General features: G+C 34.3%; 1 protein-coding gene across 10 annotated transcripts in view; it reads right to left on the bottom strand.

The window, feature by feature from the left end:
* Positions 1-12816, bottom strand: part of LOC136036875 (uncharacterized) — a 148529-nt gene that overhangs the window by 48944 nt on the left and 86769 nt on the right. For 8 of the 10 annotated variants that reach the window (XM_065719214.1, XM_065719217.1, XM_065719209.1 and 5 more), the window contains exon 6: positions 4283-4402. The exons of the other annotated variants lie outside the window; for them this stretch is intronic. In XM_065719214.1, the coding sequence (XP_065575286.1) occupies positions 4283-4402 (120 nt within the window). The remainder of the gene's footprint in view (positions 1-4282; positions 4403-12816) is intronic. 10 annotated transcript variants of the gene reach the window in all.

The following is a 12816-nucleotide window of genomic DNA, read 5'->3' on the forward strand; positions in this document are numbered from 1 at the left end:
CGGCCTCGTCACCCTGGGAAAGAGTGATGGACTAGTTATTGTTGTCCCTTTGTGATTATTAGTAGTATTGTGATAGAAATTTTGATTGATTTTCTTGCCACTTCTGTCACAGTGTTGTGTACATGTTGGGTTCTACAACCTCGTTTTTTGCGTATGATCTTTTTTTTAGTTTTCTAGTGTTAGTAGGTCTAGTGAAAAAATCAGGTTTCGAGGTCTTGTTTGTTCTCTGCCACTTTTTTACCCAATTTTCCTGATTAGTGGTGCGATGCCATTTCCATTTTTCCGTCGTGCCTGCCTGGGACATAAGGTAAAGATGAAATTTATATATAACACGTGAGTAGTGGGGAGTCTGGAGGAAGATTGGGGAGCCGCCTCGGTGATCAGCTTGATCTATAAAAAATTTATTATGATTTTTCCCCTTATACTAAAGGTGTTTATGATGATCATTTAGCTAGCCTTCCTGCTACTGATTTTTTATTTGAAGGGGATTTAGGAACACCTGTAATTGATGGGAACTTAAGATCAGCACTTTTTAACTGCAGAGGTTTGGCTAGTAGCCACGAGTTTGTTTCGCAGTTACTTTGTAACCACAGGGTATGTATCTTAGGCCTATGTGAAATGTTTTTAAGTAATGAAAATGCAGAATTCAAGAATTGTGATGGGTTTAAATTTATATCTAATAATAGGGAAAATAGACAGGGTGGTGGAGTTGGACTTTTTGTTCGGGATGATTTTCCATTTGTTGTGAAGAAGCAACTATCTAAGCATGACCAAGAGATGACTTTTAAGAGCCTTTGCATTGAGTGTGTGATTGATAATAGGAAAGTTCTTGTTTGTGTTGTTTATCGATCACCATCGGCCTCGTTACAAGAGTTTTTGCGAATTTATGAATGCTTCATTGAAGATGTGACTAATTTGAATTCAGAGCAAGTTCTGGTAATGGGTGATTTTAATATTAATTTATTGTTAGCTCAGACAAATAGATCGGGAATTTCTAATCATTTGCATGAAAAATCGCTTGAGTTTCTGTGCATGAACCTATCAAAATCACTTTTACCATCATGCAGGTCTGCGACCCGGGTTGCGGAAGATACGACTACTCTCATTGATAATATTTTTCTCTACTATCCCCGTTACTCTTTCGCATATTATATTTACAGATGTTTCTGACCATTGTGTGGTAGTTGCGGATGTTGGAATTAATCACAGACCAAAATTTTCGGAATTTAAACAAACTCGAAAAATTGATAAAGAAGGAATGGATAAATGGAGGAACCTTTTGTATTTAAATGAATGGACTGCAATTCTAGAATGTGAATGCCCTGAAATTTCTTCGGCTCTGTTTTTAAAATATTTCCGTGAGTGCTTGGATGAAGCATGTCCATTGAGACTCATTAAAATAAAAAAAATATACACTCCCTAAAAAACCATGGATTTCACGCGGGCTTCTACACTCTATTTCAATAAAAAATAAGCTATTTAAAATATCTATGTCATTCCCATCTAATAAAAATAAAGAAGAGTTTAAAAAGTATAAAAAAGTGCTGACACAGTTAATTCGGAAAGCAAAAGCTAGATATTTTGAAAAATCATTTGTAGAAGCTCGTGGGGATCAAAAACACACTTGGAGACTTATTAACTCTCTGTTGGGAAGGTCTCAGAAATCTTCATTTCCGAATGAAATGTTACGTGGTGATGGTACTTTTTCTTCCGATGAGCAGGAAATAGTTAACTTGCTCAATGCTCATTTTGTAAGCATCGGTGAGAAAACAGCTAATGCATCTCATGTTTCTCCAAATAATAATAATAATGATTTTATTTAAAGATCACATGCCCCCTCCTTCTGATAAAAGCATGCTCTTTCCCCGGTCACTGAAATTGAACTAAAACACATCATATCTAAAATGAAGAATGGTTCATCTGAAGCCCTTGATGGATCTTCGACTAATTTGGTCAAAGAAATATTCCCAATTATATCACCGGTGTTATGCCACATTATTAATCTTATATTTGTAACTGGTGCCTATCCTTCAACATTTAAATCAGCAAGAATTGTGGCCCTACATAAAGGTGATGACCCGACGCTTCCTGCTAATTATCGTCCTATATCGATACTCTCTGCTTTTTCGAAGGTTGTAGAGTGAGCACTTTATAACAGAATTTATTCTTTTTTTGAGAAATTTGATTACATTTCTAAACTTCAGTTTGGATTTAGAAAAGAGCAGTGCACTGATTATCCTATGGCTATTATTGTCCAACATAATAGTGATTGTCTTGACCGTGGCGAAACGCCTGCAACTATTTTTTAGACATACAGAAAGCTTTTGATTCCATTTCTCATCAAATTCTTTTGTATAAGCTTTCGAATACTGGTATTCGTGCTAATTGCCTAAGGTTACTTGAATCGTATCTTTATGGGAGGCAGCAGATACTTATATATAATGATGTTAGATCTGATTCTTTACAGCAGTCAGATAAGGTTGGTGTTCCCCAGGGATCCTTATTAGGACCTCCGATTTTCCTAGTTTACATTAATGATTTGTGTTCAGCTACTGGAGTTTCTTTTATAGACACTCAGTTTGCTGACGACACTGCAGTAAGCGTTTCTGGTAAATTTCGTGAAGAGCTAGTGGTCAATTTAACATCCACATACGATGGATTGTCTACTTGGCTCTCTGATAATAGACTACTTCTGAACAGAAAGAAGACGAAGTTTATTGTTTACAGCAGAACAGGTCACAAGTTTCCAGATATAGAATCAGTTTCCCTTTCTGCAAATGAACCTGAGTCTGTTATTGAAAGGGTTGTATCGATAAGATATTTGGGAGTTGTGTTTGATGAGAATTTGTCATGGAAAGAGCAAATTAATCAGGTTAGAGCAAAGTCTGCCCGTGGAGTTGGTATAATGTGCAGACTGAAAAACCTTCTTCCATATTGCGCTTTTAAATCCCTTTACATTTCCCTTGTGCAATCCTATTTTGATTATGCATCTATTATTTTTTTGAACACTTTTAAAAGTAATGTTACCCCTTTACAGATTATCCAAAATAAAGCAGTTCGTATCCTTAAACCTTTTCTGCCATCACCATCAAACTTCCCCTTAAAATCTACAACAGAGACCCTTTTTTCACTTCATAATATTCTTCCTGTTCGGCAAAGTATCCAATTTTTAAGTGTTGTGTTTAAGATTAAGCTTGAACGAGAAAAGCTCCCCAGATATTTTACATCGATGGGTCTTATTTCTTCTCCTTTATCTTCACAAGTTGAAACCCGTGGTAAATATAATCTGTGGACTCCTAAGGTAGTTACAGAGAGGTCGCGTTTTTGCCTGAGGAGTTTGACTCCTCTACATTGGGAAAGATTGAAAAATGAAATTGATTTGAATGTAAGCATAGATGCTATAAGACGGAAGTTGAAAAGAGTGCTGATTGAAAGTTATAAATCTAAATAATATGAAAAAATGTTTTTTTTTAAGGGTGTTTATTATTTTTTTTAAGTATTGGGTTGGTCTCCGGGGTTCGCCCATGAGGCCTCCAGATGTCTTATGACTCACTTGGTTTTAAGTTGTAAATTTAATTGTGTCTCAGGATGGTGCGCGGAGGGTGGAAGTGGTATCGTACGGCACGGGATTTGTTTTTTATTTATTTCTGCCAAGATTGGTTAAGAGAAGTATTTATTTCTAATTTTTGTGCATATTTAGAGTTTCTTAAAGGTAGCTCAATTGCATTCGAGCTATACTCTCAGCCTTGAGTTACCTAATATTTTGCATATATTGGTTATAATAAAAGACCCTTGAACCTTGAACCCTGAACCTAAAATAGGTTTTCTACATAAGAATAGACCCACACTGCCTCAATAACCAAAATGTTGCAACAGACTGTAAATTAGATTTTGTTTAAATTTATCACTCAAGATTTAGGGATTTTGGCCCGAAATCTTGCTTAAGATTGGCAAAGGATTAATTTGAGATTTGTTCAAATGATTTAAAAGTATCTTCTGAAAATTACTAATGTTGCAGTTCGGATTTTATTAATCCTGACTTGGTAAGAATGTTTTTCATAAATAGTACGTGACTTTTGCTACAACTTATGAATTAAGGAATTTCGTGGGATACAGAATAGATGCGGAAATTTTTAAGCCTAAAATTGAAATTTAATGAACAATTCGCATGTGTCTTTGGGTTTCAATTCTCCATTCAATATGATTTCTCGCACAACGTTCAATATTTGATATTAACTTTAATTTTTTTTTTGGTTCTAAATTAATTATTAGCAATTATTACCTGTCCTGGGCTCATATACGGAATGGTTCCAACTTGACACGATTCATCACCTATCTCTTTTGCAAAACCAAAGTCACCAAGTTTGACACATCCTGCTCCAGAAAAGAATATGTTCTTTGGCTAAGTCAAACAAATATAAAATAACAATCTTAAAAAGATAAGAAACTCGTATTAACTATTAGACTAGTTGTTCAACCAGAAAAGATCATATAAATCAACTCTATTAGCCAAAGCACCCACTTTACGGGCCTGTTGTCAATCAATTTTTTTTTGCTTTTTAGTTGGCACTTATAAATCCTAGCCCTCAGATAAGTCCTGCTTAGCGTCAGTTAAGCAGCTACGATAGGAAATTTGGTAATTTGGCTCTTGAACACGGGTAATATTACGTCATATTTTCATATCATAACATTGAAATTTAAGCCCTATTTTAGGGGTTCCAAAGCTAGTCATTTTCCCTTCCTCTTCAATGTTTCTTATTAAACAGTTTTTTATTAACATTTATATCAAACAAATGTTTCTTATCAAACTGTAGGTAAGGAGCGACCCGGTTCAATGGTACCCGTAACTCCAAACACAAATTTCGATACCAATAGATACATGACAAGAAATGGATTTTTCTGTTGAGTTCATATATATATAAGCTTCATTAAGTTTAGTGTTACCCATTCAAAGTTAGAAGCCAGACAAAATTTGTCTTGTTTTCGAAAAGGGGTGAAACAACCCCCAAAAGTCACAAAATGAAAATCACACCATCAATTCAGGCTATACGAGAACCATACTGTAGCGGTTTCAAGTTACTGTCTTCAAAAATGTTGAATTTTGTATTATCTACCGCAAAAATATCACAGATGTGTGTTTATTATTTTTATTTTCAGGAATGATCGTACCGACACAGTGGTCCTAGAATATCACGAGGGTTAATTCAAGAGGACATTAAAAGTTATAGTGTCCTTTTGAATGAACAGAAGATTGGAGAGCCACTAGGCTCCCCCCAACCTCATTTTTTCCCAAAGTCACCCGATCAAAATTTTGAAATAGCCATTTTTTTCATCACAGTCGACAAATCTAATAACTGTGTCTTTGAATATGACTTAATCCCCCACACTCCCAAGGTAAAGAGCTACAAGTCATGAACTGTGCACATTGTTTAGTATTGTCCATTGTTTGTGTTAGTAATAGGCTAGACTTGGTTATTGGGAAGCATACGGACGTTTTCAGGGGATTTTTTCTTGTGGGGGTTGGGGAAGGGAGCCACGTGCGAGGATTTTACATTGAGAAATTTTTCACGGGGGAAGGGAATTTCCCAAGAAGGTGGTACCAGATTTCCCAGCATTATTTAAAAACGAGCAAAAATTTAAACAAAAGTTTTTTCAATTGAAAGTAAGGAGCAAATTAAAACTTAAAAGGATCAGGAATTATTATATTAGATTCTGACCTCCGGTCTAGTGGACTGTGGATTCTGAGATTGCAAGTACTAATAAACGATAATATACGCAAAGAAGCAAAAATGGAATAGGTCTATGTATAAAAAATGTTTTATTGAATTGATCGAATCGCTCATTAAGTATTATTCATATATCAACAAAATCTCGTTCAAAATATTTGTAAGTTATTACATAATAGGGTGCATGGTAAGGTCAACATTTTCTGGAAAGTTTGGCCGACGCAACAAAAATCTACCACAAAAAAGAGAAGTATAAAGCTGGACTCTACATCTCATTAATTAATTTTTTTTTACTGAAAGTAAAGAGCGACATTAAACCTTAAAACGAACAGAAATCATTCTACATAGAAAAGGGGCTGTCCCCTCCTAAGTGCCTCGCTCTTTATGCTAAAGTTTTTTAATATCTTAAAAAGTAGAGTTGCGAGTAGGAGTCCAACTTTGGCGTAAAGAGTGGGGTGCTGAGGAGGGGATAGCCCTTCCATATAAGGAGCAATTTCTGCTCTTTTCAAGTTTCAATGTCATTCCTTACATTCAGTTAGAAAAAAAGTTGTTCTTTTTTTATTTAACTTCTGAACATTTTGAATTAATGCAGGTTTTGATTTTGTATCACCGTACATGGATAATTAAAAAGAATTTTGCATATTAATTTAACATTTTTGGATAAATGGCTTTTTAAAAATTTTAATCGGACATGTTATAGAAAAAAAGGGGCAGGGGAGGGGCATAGTTGTCCTCTAATTTTTATGGTTGGTTAAAAAGGCCACTACAGCTTTTATTTTATCTAAGAACGTTTTTATTGGTAATAAATATACCTAACTTACGAATTAAATTAGGTAACGAACTTCTATGTTTGTATATTATTATTACGTTCGCATCTAGCATTCATTCAATGCAGTCGTATTTCGCTAGCTTTGATAATTAGTGACGTGTGATTATTGGCATGAGTATTTTGGATATTCGGATATTTGGATATTTCTTAAGAGTACGGTGAAGAAATCAATTAGCAGGTCCTGTGTTTCACTGGGCCACCTGTCAAACGGTGATTGCCCCTGCTAACTTGGGCCTGCCCTACTAACAGGTACGAGTTTTTTGGCAACTGTTGTAAATTACTTTTGATAAATTTGAGCTACAGATAATGGCTAAATTTAGTATTCATGATCTGGCTCTAGCAAAGTTTCAAGAATTCCCCGATTGGCCATTTCGTATTATTGAGGTTTTGGATCCAAAGACTGCAAACTAGATGTCAAAAACCTTTAAGTATCTGGTTTTTTGATACGGGTCACATGACACCCAGTTTGTTCTCGAGTCACAGCTTATGCAGTCTGAGGCAAATAAGGCTGAAGCTATGAAATCTACTAGCAAGGGTGAAAAGGGAGCATTTGAGGATTTTATTTATCAACCGAACATTTATATAGAACTTTGCAAAGAGAAGCTACAAACTCAAATTCCGATTCCTGGGCAAAAAACTATAGCGGGATCGTCGGGTATTATTACTCGCATTTCCGCGACAGAACAGGAAATCCAAAGTGCGATAGAAAATCTTGCTAAGAAAATAGACGAGAAGCTGGATGACAAACTAGTGGCTACTGCTGCTGGTAGGCAGTCTCTATCCAGTGACACTTTGAATGCCATAAAAGCTCGGAGTTCAACTATCGTCAGTGTGGTTTATTCAGCATTGATTGTTGAGTTTGAACCGAAATTCCTAGCCCTCAGTAACGAGGTGAAATTTCTAAGAAATAAAATAATATTTCTTTAGGAGAGAGTTAAGAATGCAGAGCAGAAACTAGATATGTATGATCAGACTTAAGGCTAGACAGTCTTCTTTTCAACGGTATCAAACAGCCTCCAAATAGTGACTTAAAGTCTGTAATCGGGGGTGTGATTCGCAATAAAATGGAAATATTTGGAGAATCTGATGGTGATATTGTGGAAGTGAGAAGATTTAAACTAAACAGTTTTACAACTCGTCAAGATGCCACAGCTCCGGTCCCAGTCAAATTCAGGTCAAAAGAAATTGCTCCGAAGGTTTTTAAGTTTAAGTCGAAGCTAGTGCGCACTGGTATATTTGTATCTGAAAACTTAACAAAGCAGAGACGGGACATTGTGAACCAAGTATGTGAAAAATACGGTAATAAACAAGTGTGGTCTCATCAAGGTCGACATACGCCTTGCGAATGATGCTTTCCCTCGTCGCCAATGGTCGTTGCAAGATGTCGCTTAGATTGTTTTTATGTACTTTTATTTTTTTTTATTATTATTTTTATTTTTTTTATTCTTAGTTTTTTTCCCCAAAAGGAAGTTTTGCCGTTACACCTGAAGGATCGGTTGAATGAATTAGAAAATTGTGCTTTAGATGCTAATGAAATTTTAGAATGTAAAATTGCTCAAGATAGTGTTGTAAAATGCCCTAAGCCAGTAAGAAAAAGTCAGTGTGTAACATTTGATTTCCCGGTACGGAAAGAAAATTAGAGTTTTCGTGTGTCTGAATGGAATTTCCAAGTTACGTCATCGTCTGAGGATATTGTAAATTTTTTGTCTGCTATGATTAGTATTATTGATGTATTAGGTATTTGGGAAACGTTTTTGTCTATGGACAGCTGTCTTTCGTCTTACATTTTTCCGGGCTACCAAATGATTTCGAAGGTGAGAAATCGAATGGAATAAAATTTGAAGAGAGGGATGATTTATGCCTTTGGATTGAAGGTAAAGTGGAAATTTTTTCTGTGGAAATTGTATTAGATGAGAATAAAAAGATAGTAATTTGTTTGGTTTATAAACCACCTAGCACTCCTTCGGTTGAGTTCCTTGATTTATTTGGTGATTATTTATGTAAACTTCTGTCTGTAAAAAATGAATGCATAATCATGGGTGATTTTAATTTTGATTTGTTATGTTTGAATAGCAGGATAATTTTGAGTTTTTTTCACTTGATGTTACCGCATGTTTATTTTCCAATGAATCGCCTTCCTTCTAGAATAACTGAACATTCTGCTACTCTTATTGATAATGTGTTTCTCCCTTCAAATTTAGTTCCTGATTCTTATTGTGATATCACGATCCATCCGGGATCTAATTATCTTCCTGTTACATATACGATAAAGCAACGGAGCCCGACTTACGAAAAGACTAGGTGTAAACTTATAAGATATTTTCGGCCGGCAAATTTACATGAGTTCCGTGAACAAATAAGTGTAAATGGTGGGAGAAAGTGTATGAAGAACAGGATCCCTCGCATGCCCTCGACAACTTTCTTGAGATAATTACTCCAATATTTGAGTCTGCCTGTCTCTTGAAACTTACTAGGAAAAAAGAACGAGATATCCCCCCGAAAACCCTGGATTGATGATGAAGTTGTTGAAGCTATAAATGCCCGCAACGTTTGCTTCTTCAAAATTTTAAATGACTCATCTGAAGAAAGTAAAAATGAATATGTTTATCAACGAAATTTAGTGAACAAGTTAAGACCTTCTAAAAAAAAAGAAATATTACACCGAAAAATTTAATTAACAAAAAAGAGATATGCGGAGCACTTGGCAGACCATTAACGCGTGATTAAAGGCACAGGTTAACATGATGGCTTCATAAATGCTATCACTGTCGAGGTTGTTACAGTCACTGATAAGCAGCAGAGACAACTAATTTTAGCTCAGGAGAATTTATCTCAGTTCACAAGCATAGTTTTGATGCAGTGAATATTGAGAAGACTAATTATATGATATTTAGTCGTATTGGTAAAGTTGTAAATATTTGTCATAGTATTCTTTTACAAGGTGTTTCCATTAGTCAGGTTTTTTAATGTAGATATCTAGGATTTTATTTGGATGTAAATTTTAGTTGGATTCATCATTGCAAAGTTTTATCTTCAAAACTGGCTCGTGGAGTTGGTATTTTAAGAAGATTTCATAATTTTTTTTTCCTCTACATGTCCTGAAAGCAATTTATTATTCAATTGTCCATCCTTTTTTAGTGTATGGTTGTTCATTGTATACAAGCAATTTTTCTAGTCATGTGAAAAGGGTACAGATTATGCAGAATAAGGCAATTAGAAGTTTGGGTGAGTATCTCACGTGTGGTAGTACTAGAGATTGTTTTAAAGATTTAGATATTTTGAATATAGATTTTATTAAGTCTCAGCAGATTTTAATTTTTGTATACCAGGTTTTATCGATATAATTCAAATTATCATGATTATTCTACTAAGGGCTCTGACTAGTGAAATCAGGCATACAACGCGATCTGGGTTTACGATTAAATATGTAGGTTTTGTTATTTGGAACTCAATTCAAGAGAGTGATAGGTGGTCTGAAAATCTTATGTTATTTAGAGTAAGAATAAAAAATATTTTTTGAATGAATTGTAAATTATATTGGTTTAAAATTTATCCTTTTTTTTCTTTTTTTTTCATGATGAGAGACGGCTGCTTAGAGATTTTATAATGTTTCGTCTGTTTTTGTTTTGTTTTCTTTGTGTACTTCTCTGATTTTGAATGAATAGTTATCATTGATTTGTTGTAGTTTTGCTGCTGAACAGGGATATTTTACGTCTCTAAATTGAGCAGCATATTACTGATTGCAAGTAAATTTTGGTAGTTTTTTTATGTAATAAACACATACATACGTACCTACGTGTATGAAAGGGATTCACTCCCTCGTCATTACCTCAATCTTAAAGCTAAAGTTTAAATTTCGTTCCAATTCTTTAGGAATGACCCCTAAATCACAAAGGGCGTTTCATTAGAGTAAATATCTCTTTTGAAATTACTTACAATACTTTAGCGTAAAGAGCGAGGTATTGAGGAGGAAACTAACCCTTTCGCATACATTATAATTTTTGATTGTTTTAAGTTTCATTGTTGCTCCTTGCTATCAGTTGAAAAACTTGTTTTTTATTTAATTTCTCATTGTTTACCTATATAATACTGGAAAATAGAGCACCCCTTTCATGAAAATTCTCTTCCTCCATGAAAAGATCCTCCCATGTAGCCCCCTCCCCAAACCCCCTCCAGAAAATCCTCACTGAAAACGTCTGTGTACTTCCCAATAACAAATACTATATGTAAAAAAGGGCAAAGTTCATAACTTGCAGCCCTTCCCCCCAGGGACACTGTCAGACATAGTTACTAGGATTTTTCGACTATGCTGATCAAAAAGGCTATTGCAAAATTTAGATCCGTTGACTTTGGAAAAAAATGATCTTGGGAGGGAGCTTAGTTGTTGTTATTCTTTTGTCACTAAAAGGGCACGAGAACTTTTAGTTTCTGTTTGAATTAGCCTCTCACAACATTGCAGGACCACTGGGTCAATACGATAACCCCTGGGGAAAAAAATAAAACAAATAAGCATTCGTGATCTCTCTTATGGCTGAAAAATGCAAAATTTCCCATTTTGGGAGATATGAACTTGAAGCCTCTACAGTAGGGTTCTTTAGTACACTAAACCTACTGGTGTGATTTTCCTTAAGATTTTATGTCTGTTCAGGGGTGTTTCCCCTTTTTTTGACAATTGGACAAATATTCTCAGGCTCGGCAACTTTTGATGGGCTAGACTAAACTCAATGAAACATATTTAACCAGCAAACAAATACAAAGTAGAGACAATAGGGAATTTTTTTTCTCAAGACAGTGGAAATTATTTCTGTAGATGTTTCGGCCCTATGTCCAAGGGCCGTTTTCAGCACAATACAAGAATAAGAAGGACACTATATATATATATATATATATATATATATATATATATATATATATATATATATATATATATATATATATATATATATATATATATATATATATATATATATATATATATAATATATATAAATAACTTACTTAAAATGTATATAAAAACTGAATAATTAAAAACACTTTTTAAAACTTTTTTTAAGAAAAATAGCCCTAGCATCCTTACTTCAACGAAGTTCAACCAGGACTGGCGAAAAGAATGAAATGAGAATATAAGCTCATTCAAACTAAAGAGAATAAAATGATTAGATGCAATTTCTTAAAGCTAATTAAATAAAAAAAACAAGTTTTTTAAATGAAAGTAAGGAGCGACATTAAAACTTAAAACGAACAGAAATTACTCCGTATATGAAAGGGGCTTTTCCTTCTCAACACCCCGCTCTTTACGCTAAAGTTTGACTCTTTCTCTTAACTCTACATGTTAAAACAGTAAAAAAAAACTTTAGCGTAAAGAGCGGGGCGTTGAGAAGGAAAAGCTTACAAATTAATTTGTTTATGATTTCAGAGTGCGATTTAAAAATTTAGGAATTAAAATTGGGGGAATTATTGGCTCACTGATTTCATCTTTCCCCTGATTGGTCCAGCTATTTAATATTGGAGATTCTTCCTTTTGACCACTTGAGCCTACGTAGTATATTTATTGTATTTCACTATACACTAAACATTACGAGAACATTTCCAATTGACATCCAGTTCCCAAATCTGTTACGGATCACATTAGGTGTCAACATTTCTGTTTATGGCAACTATTACATTAACCAAATAAATTAATTACATTACTTTAAAGACAAATATTGTGCCTATTGTAGTATTCTGTTGAGATTTTGCTTATATTACTTAACTAAGAAAATGCCTATTAAGGAAGAAAACGTCTGATTTATATACCTCAAAAGACAGACTTACTTATGAAGTATTGTCTCGGTTACAGACTTTCACTCTGAAATAAATTGTAGCAAAAATTTTAATTGAATTGCCTAGTGTTAAAATTATGACAATAAGGAAGTATTGAGGAGACTAGTTTGAAATATTACTCAGCTATATATGTTAGAAAATGATATGCTCCAAAAATGCTATAGATGCCATTTAAAATCACCTACAAGTTTTCATGGAAGTGGTCAGAGCGGTTAAACCATATCGTTCAAAATATTTAAAGGTTCGAATACTACGGGAGAACAAAATTGTCACAACCATTGCCCTTAATATTCAAAAGCTTATCTGGGATGTATCTATTGAATTAGATTAAATTTAATCGTTTACCGAAGCATATATTGCTTTGAAAAGTTTATATAAATGAATATACTTATCATCCTACAAAGAGTTCATCAGTATCAATCCTACAAAGAGGTGCAA

The sequence above is a fragment of the Artemia franciscana genome, chromosome 16, assembly GCF_032884065.1.
Source record: "Artemia franciscana chromosome 16, ASM3288406v1, whole genome shotgun sequence".
Lineage (NCBI taxonomy): Eukaryota > Metazoa > Arthropoda > Branchiopoda > Anostraca > Artemiidae > Artemia > Artemia franciscana.